Source organism: Wyeomyia smithii, chromosome 3, assembly GCF_029784165.1.
Source record: "Wyeomyia smithii strain HCP4-BCI-WySm-NY-G18 chromosome 3, ASM2978416v1, whole genome shotgun sequence".
Classification (NCBI taxonomy): domain Eukaryota; kingdom Metazoa; phylum Arthropoda; class Insecta; order Diptera; family Culicidae; genus Wyeomyia; species Wyeomyia smithii.
The window spans coordinates 14888999-14910429 of NC_073696.1; the positions used below are offsets into that span (position 1 = coordinate 14888999).

At 39.6% G+C, this 21431-nt stretch overlaps 2 protein-coding genes across 6 annotated transcripts in view; both read left to right on the top strand.

Annotated features, from left to right (window-relative positions):
• The first annotated feature begins 2157 nt into the window (after positions 1–2157).
• LOC129733339 (heparin sulfate O-sulfotransferase) lies at positions 2158–4047 on the top strand. Its single transcript, XM_055695146.1, has 3 exons — positions 2158–2526; positions 2583–3273; positions 3333–4047. Exons 1-3 carry the CDS (start codon positions 2400–2402, stop codon positions 3595–3597), a joined length of 1083 nt encoding a protein of 360 aa, XP_055551121.1. The 5' UTR covers positions 2158–2399; the 3' UTR covers positions 3598–4047.
• Positions 4048–4873: 826 nt separating this feature from the next.
• The window catches only part of LOC129733340 (alpha-tocopherol transfer protein), a 31122-nt gene continuing 14564 nt past the window's right edge, over positions 4874–21431 (top strand). Inside the window, exons 1-2 of one of the 5 annotated variants that reach the window (XM_055695149.1) lie at positions 4874–5039; positions 15595–15933. The gene's annotated coding sequence lies outside the window, so the exon portion shown is untranslated. Of the gene's footprint in view, positions 5040–7090; positions 7214–14668; positions 14777–14860; positions 15093–15203; positions 15221–15594; positions 15934–21431 lie in introns of those variants that run through there. The other 4 variants (XM_055695152.1, XM_055695151.1, XM_055695148.1 and 1 more) reach the window with 4 other exon arrangements.

The following is a 21431-nucleotide window of genomic DNA, read 5'->3' on the forward strand; positions in this document are numbered from 1 at the left end:
AATCAAGAAAAGTCAGTAGAATATGTATTTCTTTTTAAATTTCTTATCAAAAGAAAAAATAAAATACATACCCCTTAAACACCCTATTGCAGAGTAGTGCTGCAGCCAGTGATACCAAATGTGCAGATTTGTCTGCAAAACGCAGATTTTTGGAGTCTGTGTGCAGATATTCATTGATTTGCAGATATTTGCAGTTTTTCCACGTTTCTGCCGATTTTTGTCAAAATCTCCTTATATTTGCGCAAATTTTCTTGAAATGTGTACAGATTATTACAGACTTTTGCCTGCGCGAGCGAAATTTTCTCGGATCACGGATAGATTTTTTTCAGATTTCGAGCACATTTTTCCGGTTTTTTTTTTTGAGCAGTTGCAGACATTTTTCAAAAACATCTGGCATCTCTGGCTGCAGCTATATCTATAGCTATAGCTATATCAGTTTTTCATATCATCTTAAAGATCTGCATTTTCTAAGAAAACGTGATTTAAAAAAAAAAATATATCGTCCTTCGATTTTCAAATCACGATTTGAAACTGCTCGAAATCTGCTCGAAATCGCAACAATGACAGTTCGCCCATATACCAACTGTCATTGTAGCGATTTAGAACGAATTTTTACCCTTCAATTAAAAATCGAAGAATAATGATATAAAGTTTTAACAAATCACATTTTGCTCTGAAAATTACACTCTTTCAGACAAGGATGGTTAAAGTCTTATCAGAGAATTATCATGAGAGAATCCTATTGGATTCTGATCGCGCATTATACGCGATGTTTTGTATCGTCCCACGAGAAGAAAACCTATGTGACAAATAAATTGCCGAAAGAACACTCCGTGAACTTTCTAGCCTGTTAACTGTATGCGAGATTATCGTCGCTCGTTAATACAATCTTCCGATTGTCTCATTTGCTCCAATCGGTAGTTCATTATCGTCTCCCGATCCGATCGAGCCGTGGAACGGAAATCTTTGATTTGAATCACCTTGTGAGTGAGAGTGTCCCGATAATCGTAAAATTGTATCGCAAACCAAAAACTCAGAGAGGGAAAAAACTGCAAGCGTTAGACCAACTAAAAGGCAGCAAAAAACAGGGATACCAGATATACAGAGTTGTCTGTGAAATGCATATAGTCCGTGGCCGATTTTGCTCTTTTAAAAAGCAAATTTTTGTTATTACTTTTTGCATAGCTTGCAAACTTTTTTCGAATCTAGGTATTTATATTTGCGGATTTTTTTCCAAAATGTGTGCGGGTTTTTGCTTGTTTAAAAAAAACTTCGATATCGGCCAACATACATCAGTGAACAAACCTTCGATACAAAAAAAAAACTGACGAACAAAGGTACATTGAGTTGACAATGACAACAGCAAGCAACATTTTATAAAACGATAAAAAACCTTTTTTACTGTCAACACTTGCGACACAGAAAGAAAGGGGGATAATTGTTCAAGCGATCGAAATCGCTTCTCTTTTCCGATAATTAGCGATTCTCCTCTTCTGTTTTGACACTTGGATTCTATCAGCGGAGAGTGATTCATCGGTTTGTAGAGCTATTGGCAATTCCATCTCTGAGAGAGAATGAATTATCTCAGCGAACCTCCGAATTGGTTCACTCGGACTGGCTTAACGTACGATGAATATTAGAACCGACTGAGAGACGAAGTTGACTCACACGCTGAAAAAGATCGAATGTTTATCGCCGATTTTATCGCCGATCACCATCATTGCTTTCAGATGATGTAATAAAATGGGGTCCTAAAGTTTTAAACGGTTTCCTGATTTTTATATATCAGCTGGAAGAGCGCATTTTTCTGAGCAAAACGTGATTTTTAAAAAATGATTTTTAAAAATGTTCTCGAAATGCCTTAAATGACAGTTCTCTCCTATATTGTACAAGGGCGAAACGTCATCTAAGACCTTTAGAACAGTTTTTTTATTCTTCATTTAAAAATCGAGGGAAAACGATAAACAGTTTTTAAAAATCACGTTTTGCTCAGAAAACGCGGCTTTTTCAAATGATATATAAAAACTGGTATAGCTTTAGGACCCAATTGAAAATCCGTGAATAGCTGAACAACCCAATAGCTGCCAGAAAGAGCACACAATCAATTTTATACCAGTTATCATTTCTGGTAAACGAGCCTAACTGCAGCCCTGTAGATTGTGATGACATGCGGGAAAAATAAACAAAAGCCTGATCAACGATATCAAAAGTTATCTTCGTTTCTTATTGTGTTATACACCATGAATAAAATTGCTATGTTTGTCCATAGCTCCTAATATATTACTTCCAGAAAATGTAATCAATCAACAGCGTTCTATGAAAGACGAAAGGATCTGCATCAACCGCTACAGTGAACAGCTCTAGTCATTAATATTTGAACAGGGAAAGGTGCGGCGGCAATGATCACAACAAAATATTTTTTCCTGTTAATATTGATCGCAGCTGGACTGGTTTTTATCGTTCTATTCCATTGGTTTGCATCCAGTTATGGACCGGAAGAGCAAAAAATACTACGCTATGATTCAGGTAGGCAACATGTGAATTTTCCATCTTCTATGTTTATGTAATTATATGCCATTCAGCCAATACTGATAGAATTCTGCAGACCAATGCTCGTCACTGGCAAACGATGAGCAATTTCGAAGATTCCGCTTTACGAACGGTGAACTTTGATGAGCAGTTGGTTATCATATACAATCGTGTTCCGAAGACCGGCAGTACGAGTTTCGTGAACCTTACTTATGATCTCTGTCGTAAGAATGCATTCCACGTACTGCATATTAACATCACTGCCAACATGCACGTAATGTCTTTACCAAATCAAATACGATTCGTGCGAAATGTGACGGCGTGGACGGCAATGAAACCAGCTTTCTACCATGGTCATTTGGCTTATCTCGATTTCTCCAAGATGGGCGTTCCTGCCACTAAACCTCTGTACATTAACCTGGTTCGCAAACCGCTAGATCGGTTGGTTTCCTATTACTACTTTTTACGCTACGGGGACGATTATAGGCCCCATTTGGTGCGTCACCGTGCCGGCGATACCATGTCCTTTGACGAATGTGTAACCCGCCAAAGACCAGACTGCGATGCAGTCAACATGTGGCTTCAAATACCGTTCTTTTGCGGCCATGCAGCGGAATGCTGGAAACCGGGTAGCTCGTGGGCTTTGCAGGAAGCCAAACGAAACCTAGTAGAACAATATTTTCTTGTTGGTGTTACCGAAGAGATGGATGAGTTTGTGGAGCTGCTGGAGTTATCGTTGCCAAGGTAAGGCATGTCGAATCGTTGGGAAAGTGACAAATCTAAGCTCTGAAGTTTTCTTGTAGATTTTTCAGAGGCGCATCAGATTATTTCCGCCAGTCCAACAAATCACACCTGCGAAAAACCAAATCGAAAGTGGATCCACTACCGGAAACTGTCGCCAAAATCCAGCAGTCCAACATTTGGCAGATGGAGAACGAACTGTACGAGTTTGCGCTGCAGCAGTTCCATTTCGCTCAAAAGAAACTTCATACCCCAGGTAAGAGTGTTATGCAGGATTTTTTCTATGAAAAGATTAAACCAAATCAAAACGTGGCTGTCAGAAATTAGTCTGTTTTTACTGGATGTAGAAGTGTGTCTAGGAAATCTCCGGCATTAGCCACGATAACTGCGAGACAGTACCGCAAGGATATTGAATATGAGTTTATAATCTAACGATGTTGATTAATTGTAATCTTTTTAAAAAAAAAAAAGCAAACAAAGGTAGCATTTTGTGCGCAACGCACCTAGATTTCCAAATATTCTGAACGGAGGTAAAGTGAATGTGATTGATATTAGCCTAATTGTATGCTATGTTAAGTAAGTTAACAAAAAGAAAAGATGTTTGGTGTTTCATCGAATTAGTACCTTTTGTTTACCTCAACTAGATCAGCATTGCGTTCATTCCACTTCCCTTTGATTGGATCGTTATTTGAAAATTTTCCATAGTCGAGTATCGATTCTCTAGCTAAGACACGTAGACGCTAAGAATAACTAATAAAAGACATTTTTACCAATGAATTTTGAGTTGAACATGTAAAGAAAGGAAAGAAAAGACAAGGGCGAGCTCACATCCGACAATTATTTTTTCAGTTGCTCAATTGCAGCATTGAATACATCTTCCACCACAATCCACACGGAGTTTTATTTCCATGGCTTGAGCAACATTTGTGCAATCTAATGCCTGCACACAGTAGATACAATAAAACTGATGAATAAAGCTCACATCACATTTCCATTGCTTCACCATCGACAAACGTTGCGAAATTCCCCACATCCACGTCATTTTGCCGTCTGACCCATCCATAAGAAAGCTACTTGGTGGCATGGCAGCACAGACGGAAACTGCCGCTAGCGTCTATAGAACTTAAACAGCACAGAGCACAATTCGCAAAGTTCATGGCTTGCGCGCACTTTCCGATCGCCGCTGAACCAACTGCTGCCAGGTACAACAACTACAGCAACCGTTCGACCAGCCGGTAGATGTAATAGTGTTGACTATTTTTTCATTCGCAAACTTGTTTTTCAGTCATAACAGAGTGTGCATTCTGTTTGTTCTTTTTTTTTGCCAATCATAATTTTGTTTACAGCGAACACCCTGCAATCAAAATTAAATCTGCAGAATTATTGGAGGGGCTGTGCCAATGCCAGAGTCTGCTCAGTGCCCAACATGTGAGCATGTGTCGAATGCTCAAGCATGATGATTACACGTTGCCATCCGCGGTTACTCACGGGTGTAATACTTTAGCTTAGAACGTATCAACACCGATAAGGTTTGTGGTTCGAAATTTAAATTTGACCTCTGAATAAAAGTGTTGTTAACTAGTCGTATAGGTCAGTTTAGCCGGACCTGTATCGGACTGGAAAAGTACGGCTGGTTCGATCACTCTACATAGCCTCTAAGACATGACAAGGAGTTAGTTCTTGTCGGGAGGTTGAATAGCATGCGTTCAACATTTGCATTATCAGTAGGAAGTTTGTGCAACAACGGACGGTCAACTTTGTTCAGATAGGTATGTAATCGATAGCAAGAACAGGGTTACTAATGTGTATACTCGGAATGCTCAGTTCTGATGAGTAAGAATCTCCGGGTGCGTGCGAAATTCGAACAAGTTCAGGTGTGCATAGGATGTTGGCGGATAAACCAATGATTTAAGTTACGCTTGGATTCATTTCGACAATGAATCGCTGACATTGGCGCGATGCGTGCCATCAATTCATGAGAATGCAGTGAACGAACGCAAAGAAAAAGAAAAAAAAATCAAAGTTCATCACGACTCAGCAGTTGGTGTTGCGTCAGACCAGCGTTGAGTACAGAACAGTGACCCAGAATGGGTAATTAGTAGACCAGTCAGTGCACATTGATAGGCGAGCGGTTAAGTGTGTTTATTGGAAAGAAACAGTTTGCGTGTTGGGTGATAAGAGTGTCGATTAGTTGTTACTGTCGTATATTAAGCAAAAGGATAAAGACTATTAAACAGTCGATGAATAGTGTTGTATATCACATCGATACGACTGCGGATTTTCGCGACGTTGCGGGAACACTGTAGGAACAAAGTTTGAAAATCTAAGCGTATGTTCAGAATGTTTTTTTCTATTCCGGTTTTGTGTTGACTTTACAGTCAATGTTTAAATTCGTTGGTAACTTTTGGCAAGAACGAACACATTTGCATAGTTACTTCCTTGTATACCGAGAGTGCTTAATTTATGGACAAGGTAAAGCATGGTAAAACAGAGCGCAGCCTATGGCTACACGGAGCGAGGAGGCGTAGCGCCGAAATCTTAGAGAATGGTTATCACAATCAATGGGTTTTAAGTTTTAAAATACGTAATTTGAAAAACGAAGAACCTTTAATTTTTGGTTTGGAAAGGAGGAAATCGAACTTAGTAAATAAAGTGGGTAAGTTCCCGTAGGAAGTAAATGAAAGCTCACTAATCACTACAAATTGATGAGAGAAATTTTCCATACTGCTAAGACGGAAACGTCTTCGCAGTAAACGTTGTTGCACCGAGCATGCACATTTCACTTAATAATGACAATGCAATCTAATTACGAGTGAAAAAAACTTCCCTCAATCTGCTGATAAATCGCCTGATTGACGTACCCGAGAATTTTTTTTATCTTCCGGAAGAGAAATCGCGAAAAAAAAACTATTCTTTGCTGCTCGCTCGAATAGAGCTGTATACGATGATGACGACGACGACTGGTGATTATAGTAAATGATTTACGTGTTGCTAAACACTCCATACCAGCTGATCGCTTCGATCGCGCCGATCAAGATTGACTTTGCGTAATCATTTAAACACACTGTGCGCATATCACCTACTCCCGCACATCGCGATATTTCGATAGCCTTTCTGCCGCTCTCCGTAAAACAATATGATTAAGCTTGATCGCTCTAACTCTTTACAACCGGTTAGTTGGAAAATAGCGACGGTCCCACCAAATCGCATGTTCGAACCGTAGTTAAACTAAATGTTGCTATCTCTATTAATTAGCTCCATTAGAGAAGCAAAACAGTAAGCGCTAGACAGTTGAGGGATAGCTAGTCTCAGAGTGGAAAAGCACCCTAACGATGTTGGTGAGGTGAATGCATTCAGCTAATGACGCCACTACTCCGAGCTCTGGGAAAGACCTTTTCCCGGAGCGATCATCGTTCGCAAATTAGGCGCGGCGTTATAAACGCGTTCGCGCACGGATAAATTATAGGGGAGACTCAGCTTATCAGAGTCTATTTTTTGCCCCCGTACTATTTCCTTACTGTAATATGAACTTTTGCTGGCACTTGTAGCGGTAACAATCGAAGTTCAAACGCCCCGTGTCTCCCCTAAGTGACCCCAGCAGGCAGAGTACTAACAAAAACTATTGGTTTGCTATATATCTACAGAACATTGAAGCTTATGTATTACTGTACTCAGTTGTACCTAAACATTGTGCCGTAGTGCAACGTTAGGAAATGTGAAATGTTGGGGGTGCTATGCGAGATGACGTGATCTGCTCTTTGTTTATCAGCTGGGCAGTCGGAACGCAATCGTACGGTTTATTTCCACCTGTACAGTTTAGAATCTTCCGTATATGAGCGATTGAGTTTGTCATTGCGCGAACAGTTACAGACGAAGTTTCGACGGGTGATTTTCGCGGGGAAGTTCGTTGAAGAAGCTTGCGAATAATAAGAAAGAATCGATAGTAAGTGCATGATATAGTTTGGAATAACAATTACTGGTGAGGATATTATAGTTTATTGAGCAAGTTTGAACAAAAGTGAAGTATTGGTTCTCAGAATTTATAAAATACCATGCGTATTTCACCAGTGCACTTTCTGGAGGCGCATGATATGTTATCGAAAATGCTCGAAATAATTAAACTCATAAACGGCTTTGCAACCGAAATGCTGGAATAAGTCCCAACTTACAGCATAGGGGCGAATATCAAAGAATTGCTGAACACTATAAATGTTGGAAATTTTTATGAACTATTTTAGAGCCGATCGTTGCCGGCGAAGGTCAACCAGACCTAGGCATAGAAACCACAGAATTGCAACCTGTGTTCAATGCTACAATGCTGAACAATTCATTAGAAAAAACTAGTTTTTACAATTTTCTTATGCGCTCATTTTTTTTTCAATTAGAGATTTTTTCATAAACGTATTTTTCGATTCAACTTCAACACAAACAAACAAGCCAAAATGAATAGATGAAATTATATGAAAGTTACTCAGTCTACCTTATCGTTCTTTCTCAGTACAAAATTTAATTTCAACGTTTTGAGTCAGATGTTCAGTTTGTTTTTGGGAAAAATCACACTCTAATGATGGTAGCATACCTGATTTAGAATGAATCTGAAGGAACGGGTTCATTTACATGTAGCTTTTTCCCTAACACTGAATCCTACGTCACCACGATGAAGCCTATTAACAAAGTATTCACTTGCATAGGTAGTCACTGATTAAGGAAATATTGTCAATAGTGAAGAAGGTGTTGGCAAGTAAAGGCCCACTACACACACGGCGTGACAACGCATTCCTGTCAAAAATTGTCAGTACCTTCTTGAAACCTTCTATTGTGCTTTCTAGCATCTTACACCTTCCACTCGTCTACACGGAAGGCGCAATCACGCCGTCTCGAACCCAGCCGTGTGCTAACCTTCTTGTCGTCATGCCACCCAATTCATGTTTGTTTATGTTTGTTGAAGGAAAAAATAAGGCAACACACTTCTAGAATCACCAGCAGGCGGAAAATGATACAACACGGCGTTGTCAGCGCCTTTGCCAATAGAATGCGACACACGACCGTGTGGAAGGCACGATGCGTCTACACGGAAGGCAGTCAAGTACGCAGCCGAAGGCGGCGAACGACCACCTTCTTCACTAGAAGGCAAAGCTAAAAGGTTCTGGCTGAAAAACGTCCCAACGGAAGGCGCGATAACGCCTTCTGATCTGTATGGAGAAGGCATCATTACTGGTTCCATCTCTGGGAAATGATATGACTAAAAAATGAAATATTTGTCTCAACATTTCGTTCCTTCGCTATACGCAGCTTACTACGATGACGCAAACTCTTTTTTTTTGTGAAACTGAAATTAGCTTTTGATAAATTGAGGCTTATAATAGGGTAGATTTGAGGCCCGATTGCGCACGCAGCGTAATGACGCCTTCTCCATACAAATTGGAAGGCATAATTGCGCCTTCCGTTGGGACGCCGTCTAACCAGAACCTTCCAGCTTCGTTTTCAAGCAAAGAAGGCGATTGCCCGCCGCCTCCTACTGCGCAGTCGACTGCCTTCCGTCTAGACGCATTGTGCCTTCCACACGGCCTTGTGTCGCCTTCTGTTGGCGGAAGAGCTAGCAACGCCGTGTAGTATCATTTCCGCTTGCTGGTGATTCGAGAAGCACGTTGTTGTTTTTCCTCCTACAAACATAAATTGGAAGGCATGACGACAAGGAGATGTGCACACGACATAGCTCAAGACGGCGCGATTACGCCTTCCGCGTAGACAAGCGGAAGGTGAGAGATGCCAGAAGGCGCATTGAAGGTACTGACAATTTTTGCAAGGAAAGCATTGTCACGCCGTGTGTATTTGGGCCTTTAGGATCAGCACTGCCTAAACATGATATCAAGATCGTCATCGAGGATTTCAACGCTCACGTCGGCTAAGAGGAGGGACACAAACCTGTGATTGGAAGGTTCAGCGCGCACCAGCTGAACAAAGAAATGGGCCTAAGACTTATAAACTTTGCCACCTCCAATAACATGGCGGTGCGTAGCACCTGCTTCCAGCACAACCTCCTACATAAGTACACCTGAACGTCATAAAATCAAACAGTGACACAGATCGAGCACATTCTGATTGTCGGCACTTTCAGACATCGTCAGATCCTATAGGAGCGCTATTGTAGACTCGGACTACTACCTAGTGATGGTTAAGATGTACCCAAAACTCTCCGTTTTTAACGACATTTGCCGACGCCGCCCCGGTTAGATCTCGCGCGATTGAAGCAGCCCAACGTCGCCGAAAACTGAGCGCATTCGCTCAAAGCTGCGATGGACCAGATCGAAGGACCAGCTAGAGGAAGCTCCTCTCGAGGACTGTTGAAACACCACCAAAACAGCCATCAACAGCGTAGCGGAGAACGTCGTCGGGCATGTGGGACGAACCCAACGGAACGAGTGGGTCGACGACGGGTGATGGATGAGGAGAACACCGAGCGGGCAGACTAAGATGCGCAGCGCCACTCGTCAGAAATCTTCCGGAAGAAAAAGCACCGCCTGAAGGCGGAGGAGGAAGAAGAGCTGGAAGAGCTGCAGAATTCTCAGCAAACGCGAAAGTTCTACCATAAACTCAACGCATCCCGCAGAGACTTTGTACCACGAGCCGAAATGTGCCGAGATAAAGATGGTAATGTATTTTGACGAACGACTGAATGGTGAAAGGCAGCACTTAGACGAACACCCGAATGATGCCCAGGCTGAGGATCATGGCGATGGAGAAAACGAAACGATGATGTCATGGACATTGTCGACAGAACAACTGCGGTGGTGGCAGAACAGACTAAAACGAGAAGCAGTGAGGATTAGGTTTGTAGAAAAATACGTCTGAAACGAAGCCGACCGACAAAGCCTAGGCATTACGATCAACGGCGATGAGTTCGAGGTAGTCGACGAGTTTGTCTATCTTGGCTCACTGGTAATCGAGGACAATGATACCAGCCGTGAGATCCGGAGGCGTATTATCAGCGAAAGTCGTGCCTACTATGGACGCCACAAGCAATTGCGGTCGAACAGGCTAAGCCCCATACGAAGTGTAACCTGTACAAAACGCTCATAAGACCGGTTGTTCTCTACGGGCATGAAACGTGAACAATGCTCGAGGAGGACTTCGCGTGCTCGAAGTTTCCGAAAGACGGGTACTAAGAATGGTCTTTAGCGGCGTGCAGAAGAACGGAATATGGAGACGGAGGATGAACCATGAGCGCGTGCAACTTCACGGCGAACCCAGTATTACGGATACGCCAGCAGGGCACGTTGCAAGAATGCCGGACACCTACCCAGCGAAGATGGTATTTGCCTCAAATCCGGTAGGAAGAAGACTACCAAGGGCGCAGTGGGCAAGATGGGTTCAAAATCGTTGAAAAACTGTCCACGTTGAATGTGGATAGTCCTAAAGAAAATCTTGTGAGCTTTTGATTTAAAATTATCATTAAAATCAAACGACATCATTGAAATTTGATTATCTTTATTAATGGTGGAATTGATAAAAAGTCTTCGAAACATCACTTTAAAGGAAAAATTTGTCTCACATTTCTCCATCCATGACTTTTTATCCAAGGTTTTGGGTATAATGTCAAGTTTCAACAAAAAAAATAATATGGGGGGCAAATTTTGATCCTTTTTTATTAAACTTAATGTTTTCTTCAATTTTCTTTAATTTCCTCCATTGAAAGTCAAAATAACTCGAAAACGGATGCATACACGAAGGCAATTCTATAGACTTTTCATTTTAAAATGATTATTTCAATTGTTCAAAATCATTGGAAAATAAATATTTTGAAAAATATTGAAATTGAAAATCGTCATTGAAACTCAATCTTCAATAAAAATTTTGTTTTCCATTTATAACGTTATAACTGTATGATTCTTTAAAAAAAACTAAGAAAAAAAAAACTTGACTCTGGGGTAAAACAATTTAGTGTTTATGAGAATTTTTTGTTGTCAAAAAAAAAATTATCACGGTGTATTTTTTTGTGAGACTCCCTTAGTTCTCCATAATTCGTTCTCAAACAGTTTTTATGTACAACCAACACTTTTTGAGCTACAATGCTTCGAATAAAACCAAGACCAAGGGAAATTAGTTATTAAGAGCCTGAAAAATTCTTTCATATGCAAAAAATATTTAGTTCACTTAACCAAACACGTGTGCAAAGTTTTATTCAAAGTGATCAAATAAAATTCGAAAAAAAATTTCCAGATAAATTGGCATGGAAACGCTCATACCACGAATATAATACTGATGATTCACCAGAAAATTACACAAACTTGAATTCCTAAGCTAATTTTTGACCTTATGCAGCGACTCGAACTGGAAACCGATCGAACGATGATTAAATGAGAGCGAAATTAGAGTATTTCATTTCCTGAGCCACAATGAATATAGATTATAACTAGAAGGCTTGTGATTGATATTTTTCAGTAAAAAAGCATCATTTATTATGCACCTAAGCGCATTTCCAAAAATTTATCTCATAGCACCTTGAGGAATTCTCGAAATTGTTTCATAAAGTATAGTTTACTTTATGGATTACACACCATTTAAACAAATATTATTTCGGAAAAAATCAACATGAACCGAGTTATTTGGAAAATATTTTACAAGGTGATCATTTTTACCCCATTTTATAGTAAACAAGGGGAAGCAGATAACTGTTCTCGAAAGTTTAACGATATAAAAAAAAAATTCAAAATAAAAAGAAGTGTTTTGGATTCAGTGCCGTTTCACCTTGATGTTCAATTTCTCATTTAAAAAAAAGTGAATTGAAAGATCAATCTGTTTTTTAATTATTTTTAGTTAGTAAGTTGCATTTTTCTTGTACAATAAAAAAAAGTTGTCAAATTTGAGTTGTCTAGTGATGCAGTACGGCTTGATGGGCTTAAAGCTTTTGAAAAAGAAATGTGTATCAAACGTCTTCGGCAGTTGTTTTTTGTTTCAGGTTTTTATATAAGACTGCTGCAGAAAACCTACCGAAGACTTTCGACACTCTACTCTAACAAAAATTAGAAAAAAACTGTTTCATACACCCTTGACTATCAATCTGGATTTATTTTAATACAACCGCTTTCACCGATTTCCACCCGCTTAAGCGTTATCTACGACGATATCACATTATGTTCATTTTTGGTGATATTAGGATAGATCTGAAAAACTAATTTTGAAGAAAATCTCCTGTAGAAACGAACGAAAAACTCACTTTTCCAGGATCTCGATCGGAGCTGTTTCAAGAGACCAATCATACAAATCCGCACAACATCACTTTTGACGTGGGACTACGTCTTTGTTTACTATACTGGGATGCATTCTGTAAAATTGGAAATGAAACTGGCAAATGTTGCGTCAGATTTCAAACGTTAATAACAGCATAACCACATGATGGATAACAATAACCAATATGTTGTTGGATAGATAAAATGTGTAACAATTTTGTAATATGCTAGTTACCACTCAAATTTCATTGCTAAGCTGTGAAATTGATAAAAAGTTTCAATGACAAATTTACGCGAACAATGAACCAATTACATGGGAGCATTCCTAGCACAGACGACGTGAATGGACACCATTCGTTCCCTGTGATATTCTCTGTACCAATATCGAAATAAAAATTGACAGAGTCACCCCGTCCCAATAGGTCGACTAATTTTTGCTTCCATGACCTTAGGCTAACATGATGTCTCGAAGGTAAAAGTTTTCCTAAAAGTTGGAAACAAACCCCATTCTTGAACAATTTCTAAACCTGCTTTTAAAACCTAATAAAAACTGATGTCTTGAAAGAAAACATGCCGGTGAAAGCAACAATACCAGTGGAGTAAAGAACCGTAGGTCTCTCGTCGTCTATGACTGCAGCGGTACTCTTCGTTTCGTACATTCAGCGGTACACTTCTATTCGTACTGCAGCGGTACTATTCGTATTGCAGTGGTACACTTTTGTTCGTACATTTCTATTCGTGTACAATCGAGGAAAAACTACAATGCTGTTGTTGATGGTGATTGAAGCTTTATCTAATAACTATGATTGCCATAAATTACTCAACAAGAATTGTAGATTTTTGCAATGGATATTTATTTAATTTTATTTTCGATATTCACTAAATAATCGTTACCGGATAGTATCGAAAGAGTAAATTCCCAAATATACACATTCATAAAAGAGTAAGAACCTGCAAATGTGAATTTGTGAATTTTTGGTTTATTTACTAAGGTTCATTCAGAATCTCTTTTTATATTTCAAAATTGTTAGATGATATATTATTATTCTAAGCTTTTCCATAATGAACGTATATTAGACGTCATCGTAACACAGCGAATGTAGTTCTAGGCAAATGAAAAAAATTGTCAAACAAAAAACAAAAATGGAATTGTTGATTGTAACGATTTTTTGTTGGAACTTGTTATTAATTTTGTTTACCATATCTTCTTCTGTTCGCCAATTAATGAACCTTTGTAAGGTCTTCCATAATATTTTGAAAGTAAGATAGATTTGATTTAATCGGAGTTTAATAAGACAAAACCTTTCATTATGATAACGTCAGTATTATTGGATTTGGTTTTTGAGGATATAGAGTTAATTCTGACTTTGACGCATTACGAGAAATTCTTGGTGCTTCTTCAACAAGCACGATATGCTTGTGCCTTGTCAAATACATGTTGTTTGAACAAAAAAATACTACAGGCATAATATCGTCAGATATAAACGATATTCTTTCGAGTGTTGTTGAATATATTTTAAAAATTGATTTCCAGGGGAGGCTGAAAATAAAAATACGTACAGTCGCTGAGCAAACACATTGATTCTGTCTGCAGACTCTGTATATTTTGTAACAAAAAATCCCCTAATTACAGTGTTTAGTCCCACGTAACCATTTCATACAACCCTAGGGCTGTATACCTTGTAGTATTTTTCGTTAGTGACAAATTTGCCAATACATTTCTCATTTTCCTTCGGTTCTCTCGTAGTGGAAAACTATGAGACTGCTCTTCTGTGTGTTAAATTTTACTATAGAGTGATTCAATTTGACCTGACAATACACACTGTATGATTCGGGATGTAAATACTATGGTCATCGAGATGCTATAAGACATTGACGCTAGCACAAGAGATACAAAGTTTCTAGTTTGCTTCAATGATAAATTGGAAATCACCTAATATTGCCCTTAGACAATGGGTGTTTTCATATTTCTAATGTTAAATACCGAGACAGCAAAGATTCTATAATTCAGCTAATAAACGACTAATTGAAAATTAAATTACACATTTTCTGTTCAATCGATTTAGGAAAGTCCTTCATAAATACATGTGATTTATTCGAAACATTGAACCACTCTACTGCATATCCATAGTATGTCGTCATCCACCCTCTAACCCGCCATCGGCGACTCTGTCTGGCTGTCGAGAGCTGATGTCAAACAACATGAGTTCATTACTTCAAAGTCAAGCAACTTGCTTTAGAGTTAATTATGGATTATCCCCAACCAGAGGACAGTTGTTAGTGTCGTCTTGCAGATCGATTAGAATGAGCTTTTTGTGACAAATATAAAAAGGGTGGCGTACATCAATACACACACCGATTAGGATTACATAAACTGAACAGTGTTTTCCTACTACACATTGCTACCAGCTGGCGAGCTGGCTGTTCTAGTGTATATTCGATGTTTGCCGCAGCAGACCACGATGAATCAGTACGGGAACAAAGTGCAACAGATAGAGAGAGAAGCAAATTCTATTTGTGCTGTTAGTGCAAATTATTTTATACAGTGATGGGTGGCTTTTTCAGCTGTGGGGCGGTGAAAACTAACTTATAGTAGGTGTAACGCCAAATGCGAACTGTGGAAATTGGAACGTTGTTTTTCCATAACTTAGTGAAGTTGATAGTAGCATTTTGAGAATCAGTTCATCTACCCTTGTTACTACGCTTGCACATCCGTTTTGGTTAGTAGAACAGTTGAATAACACAGTACGCGATTGTGAAACTGGATTGACCGATAGTAAAATATTCTAAACCAGGACCCGTTCTGCAAGCGATAACAAAAAGCACTCTGTTATGTGCTGCTATCACATATATGCCCCAGTCTTTCGTTCCAACCGAAGGAAATCTGCGCAGTGGTACAGTCATTCCGTTGGCATTATAAAAACTGCAACGATTGTGATTAACTGATTATTTTCTTCTCTCTCGAAACAAAAAAAAACTGGGTCTTCAACAACGCTACTGATTAGCAAACGGCGCACAACAATGGGCTTTTAGTATGCATCTGACTGTACGCTATATAGCTAACGCACAGTTTCGTTTGTTTCCATTCTATCAGGGAGGCCATCCGAGTCAAAGGGGAAATAATATTGCGCCAATATAGAAGAAATCGCTGGAATGGCAGACGCTTAGTTCTGCTCCACTGACGGTTTCGAATAGAGCAAGTGCGTATCGCTAGTCTAGTTACTAGCTTCCTGGTAGAGTGCGCGTGGAATATGAGTGCTCGCTAATCGTCGCATATTGGCAGAAGTTCGAGTGAAGTGATACGGAAGAGGCGCGGAGTTATTAGAAGATTTACGGCGAAAGTACTTTCAATTTCAGCTGGATAAGCTACAAGGAGACTTTGCAAACGTCACCTAAAGGGTTATATTTAGTTGGATATTCTTAACTAAAACAGGTGAGTACCTATTAACATTTTTTTTTACTTTTCTATTAGACGGTTCGATTTACTCCTCAATAGCTACGATTGCCTTATTTTATCATCTAGTTTAAAAGTTCATGATTGCAACAAGTGCTCATCGAAACTTCCGATGAAGTAGATACCACTTGTGTTTATATTAATAGTGTGACATGACAGGTATGCCACCGCAATCCTGACAACGCGCACATGGTTCTACTTGAACTTGACTTTGAATCTTTGCCGGCCCTCTGTCGATTAGTAGTACTCAGGGAAACGTGTTCAGCGTTCAGCGATTTACCGCGTACCTGCTGCACACTTGAAGGTAGATTTTTCAGTGGAATAACAGGCTGTATTGGCAGCATATTTTAGCATAGCGTTATAATAGACATTCAAGGTAGAATCACGGACTATTGAAATGTAAACAATGGATATAATTTATGGTTATATTTATACTTCAAAGCTTAAGCAAAAACGTGAGATTAGGATAGCTGGAAGTTTGGTCACCGATGTGTAGTGTTTCATTTTTAACGCATTTAATCAGTGATCTTGCCGGCTAGTAAATTTTGGTTATTAACTATGTGATGTGATCTATCTTATTCAATGATTTAAAAAAACAATTCTGGCTCATGATTTCAATTAATGGCAAATTTTTACATTGAAAACAAGTGTCAAAAAAATTCTCTTTTCATTCCCAACTGTAAATTTTAGGACTCCCCATTATAATCAAAGACAGGGTGGCGAAAAAGTTTCCAGGACCAAATTCCCTGATATTCCCCAAAATAAAACTTTAATTTTCCTGATATTTTTCAACATTCGGCACAAAAAAAATGCAACGTAGATGAACGCAACTCTGACATCCTAGTGAAAAAAGTATTCGATCAGATATAAAACCGAACAGTAGTAGCGGTATCGAATCAGCTGTTTATGCTAAAAAAAAAATCAGTTTTCGCGCTAAAGAGCCATTTAAAAAAGAAGATCTTCCGCTTCTTGTTCATTTTAAAAGTTTACGTTTTTCAAACTTTTTATTCCTTTTGAGAAATCAAAAATTTGGGACTGAAATCGAAAAATTAAAATCATATTCAAATCAAACACGATTATATCATTTGAAAAAAAAATCAAATATATGAGTGATGATGGAGTCTAGTACATTTTAATTAATCATTTCTCTGACAAAATGTACTTCTTATTTCAAGTTGTCAAAGTTTTCTTTAATAACATATTTTTCCAAATTTAAAAAAAACAACAAGTTTTACCACACGAGGTTGCGTTTTTCAGTCTCATATGGGCTTGCAAATTTAATTTGTTTCGCGTCTTGGTCCTAATACCCAAACGAGTTGAAAATACGCTTTCACAGAGATATCTAGAGATAAATTTCAATTACCTGTGAATATTACCAAGAGTTTCGCAGCCGCCCCAGATGAGTCTTGAGGCCCCCTTTGCTAGCAGTCGTCCCCCTTCATTGAAATTTGAATTTCGTTGAATCGATGCTTTTAAATTAGACAACGCGCTTTACAATAATGTCGCAACGCCGTGGAACGCTGTTTCTTGAAATGCCGAAGACGAGAATTAGACCAAGCGGGTTTTGTTATAGGTCTTCGCGGAGGAACAATACGGTAGATTGCCGAGTTGATAGCACAGTTGAAGTACTCAATGGCATCATTTATAGGTGAGGAGGATTCCAAGAATTGCCAATCGATGTGAGAGAAAGCAATACTTAACGACTCAAAATCAGTTCTACAAAAATTAAGACATGAAACGTCACCAAGGTCCTCGAATTGTACAGGCGGAGTTACATCTATCGTTATATCTAATGCAGGGTGATTCGTATCAAGCGGCAGTGAGTTTACATGAAGTGGCGTCATTCATTAGCACCAGATCTAGTACACGATCGTGGTCGTTAGTAGCGTGGTTCACTTGGGTCAGGTTGTGCAAACTAAACCCGTCTAGCGAAGCGCAACAGGCAACAGATATCTGTGAATGAATCAGATCAATTGAAGGTAAGTCATCGCTCCCACGTTTCCAAATTACGCCCGGCTGATGGTAGTCTCCAAATAGAAACGATAGATCATTTTGGTCTAAGCGAGAGGTAACGGAGCTAGTAGAGTTGATATGGTTTTCAACAGCGGTCATAATATCGAATCTACGCTCGGGAGGAAGATAGACTACTCCCAAACTAATGCTGCGAGTTGGCATGGAGATTTCAATCCAGAGCTGTTCAATGGTGTCACTTATTGGAGCCGAGTCAACACAGCTATTAAGGCGTTTAGATACAGCTATCAGGACACCACCACCGAGCGACTTGCAGCTGTTATGACGAAAACGGTCGCAACGATAGACAGTGAATAAACTGCCAAAAAGTTGTGCGGAGTCGATACGATCGTCGAGCCAGGTCTCCGTTAATGGTCACATTCAGTAACCGTCAAGAAAAAGTCGTCAATTTTGGTACGAAGTCCACGAACATTTTGGTAGTAAATCCGAAATCCAGAGGAATGGTTATCAGCCGCAACACTGCGAACACTGGTGGCGGGACATCAGGTTGCCGAAGACTGAAAGTGCAGTACGGATCAGCGGAGGGAACTGAAGTTACGAAACTGTACTTGCCGTGAGTAGCGTTTTGGAAGTCTTGTTCCCCGCTTTCGACCGTAGGACCGGGATGACTGATGAACGCAGGCAGGAAAGGCTCGACTACGGCGAAGGGGTCAAAAACTTTCATAGTACGTGAGCTAGTGCATCCCAGTGTTTCGCTAATAGGTTGTGCAGTATAAGGTGAAAAGTCGGCAGGTGGTAAACTGGAACACGGAAGCTGATCAGGTATGGAAGTGTTGCTAAGAATCGATACTTGTTTATACGTGAGAGATATAACCAAATCTGCTCATCCGGAACGGCCAGGATCTCAGTCGAAACATTGCCATCACTTGCCGCTCTGGTTCCTCCAATGATTGGTTTAATGACAGGTGAACCTTCGTCACGACGCCGTTTCTGAGGTGGCGGACGACTGAAGTCACCGGGTCCGATGTTTGCAGGGAGAGATGCGATTCGTTTCGATGATTGAACAATCTGCTGCCCCTGCTTGGCTAATTCGTTTTTGAGTTCAGCTTGTGCGATTACCTGACGCTCTGTTATAGAGTTAATCGCACTGCCAAACGAAGAGTAGAACAAATTTGGGGTTGCATGGACAATGTTCAAAAATGCCTTGTTCAACTTCGTGCTAGTGCATTTTAAATGAATCATTCTGTCGCAAAAAGCCATGCATGAGATGGATTCTTCATCACCTTTTACCGGTTCAGCACAATGATCACAAGCGGTAGACATACTAAAACAAATTGCGAATAAAGATCCAAACAAGACCTAGACCCTTAGACTCTTTCGACTTTGTAACGAGAGTCGGACAATTATGCTGGTGAAACTTATTTTACAACGCAAAACATCACTGTAGACTAGTTATAGACAGTAAATTTCACTATCTTCGGATTGCAGGCACTCAGATACTACACTTTAGCACGACAAAAGCAGAAAAAGAACAACCGGTGTTATGGTAAAATAATCAAAATAACGGAGCTAAATCACGGCGACGTAAACAAACTAAAGCAGTGTTGCCAAAAAAAATTGAAAAGGGACTCTCATAAATAACGTGACCCCCGGAGCCCGACAACCCTAAATCCGATCCTGGGCAGGAGAATTTGAATGGGAATCGTTAACTACTAGTTTTCCATTTTTGTAAGAAAAATTTAAAAAAAATATCAGTCCTTGCTAACCAGCTCGCTGGCATCCCGCCATGTTTCGAGGACTAACATCTCAGCGTGTGTGTAAACGAGATAGCATATCACCGCCACTTTTCATACGCATAACATAGCATATGTCAATGGGGCCCGCTAATCGCGGATCCACTGCGATGTTAGCTGCGATGAAACAAAGCAAATATGATAGAGATGCCAGCTAGCTGTTGCTAACAGAACTCTACCAGCAGTAGGGTGGCAGCGAACAGGATCGTGTCATATTTCGAAAACCGGCCATGTACATTTTGTTTATTGGTTCAAAAAATCATCTATGCAAAATTTCAGCCCAACAGGACATGATTTAAGGATGCCTCAAGTTGTGAGTCATTTTGGCAGCCAGTTTTAGAATATTCCATATAAATCCTTCGGTTGCCCAGAAAACGACTAATTCCCAGAAGGTCGATTTTCGGCCAAAATTGTTTTTCGAGATGACACCAAATTTCGACGTTTTATGCAATTCTAAGACATTTACGACAAACTCCCTAAGCGCCAGTTGCGGGTAGAATAGAAAGAGCGTCCCGAAGCTATTAAAAAATCGTGGACGTAGAATTGAACCTGTAATGATAGCAGCAGCTTGCTACTGACGACAAATGATGCATTTGAGCAAAGCGTCGAAGGAAAAACGGCCACATTGAAAGAAAAGACCCGATAAAGTGTGGGATATCCTTTCTTCCTCTATACTGACATACGATTTGGGGCCGTCCGCATTCCACGTAGATACAAAAATCGTCATTTTGGAGACCCCCTCGTCCAAATCGTGGACAATCACGGACATTGACCCCCCTTATTTTGTCCACATTTTTATACAAAGAAAAGATGAGAACGTTTGTTTTGAAGGTTCATTGATGATAAATGTATTTGAATCATTTCTAGAAATTTGAGCTTAGTTTTAGGTGTAAAAAATGTTAGCAGAATAAAAATATAATTTCAAAATCAGCCCAAAATCACCTGGACCAGAGAAGCCATTAATGGAAAGACTCCCATCCAAATCCAACCTTAAAGAGCTAAGACACGCAGCAAAAGAACAGGAATTCAAGATCCACTCTTAAATGACTCCTAAGTTGTCCACGTGGCATGTAAACGGCTCTGTATCACCTCTTCTGATTATAATGACGCATAAACAAAACATGTTTCAATCTATATAAATAGCACTAATTGCAACAAAAATAAAATAACCAACATGCCTAACCTTAAAGATCAATGAGAAAATTCACATGCTGTGCTACTTTTTAACTTTAGTCTCCGAAATTTGATGCAGTAACGTTAAAATAAAAATCGGCCACATAATAATAAAAACCATAACAAAATGATTGTTTTTGCACGATAACGCTGGACCACAACGTACCAACGTACAAACGTACTTGGAAACGTTGAAATGGGACGTCCTATCTCCTCCGCTGTATTGTCCTGATACCGTCCTATCCGTTTCAAAAAACCTTGTATTTACCATCGATTCCAGAATCGACGATTTTTACAGCAACTAAGTCACGTAAATTCAGTAAACCTATACTGGATGATACGCCATCTAAGAAAAGTTGCTGAGTTTTAACAAAACAGGGCCATGTCTCGTGGTGGGTCTAACAATTAGATATTGTTCGAGTAATCGGAATTTCGTTTTCATACGAGATGGTGTCGGTTCTCTCATGCCAAAAGCAAAACTAGAGATTATTGCAAATTTAGAGCACTTATAGCTTGCAGACTTGGCTATCTCTATGCTAC

What these genes read in the sequence shown, in the direction of transcription:
- LOC129733339 (XM_055695146.1), top strand. Translation starts at nt 2,400, where the DNA reads ATGATCACAACAAAATATTTTTTCCTGTTAATATTGATCGCAGCTGGA. An exon ending in AATACTACGCTATGATTCAG is followed by an intron (nt 2,527 to 2,582) that starts GTAGGCAACATG and finishes TATGCCATTCAG; the next exon opens with CCAATACTGATAGAATTCTG. An exon ending in CTGGAGTTATCGTTGCCAAG is followed by an intron (nt 3,274 to 3,332) that starts GTAAGGCATGTC and finishes GTTTTCTTGTAG; the next exon opens with ATTTTTCAGAGGCGCATCAG.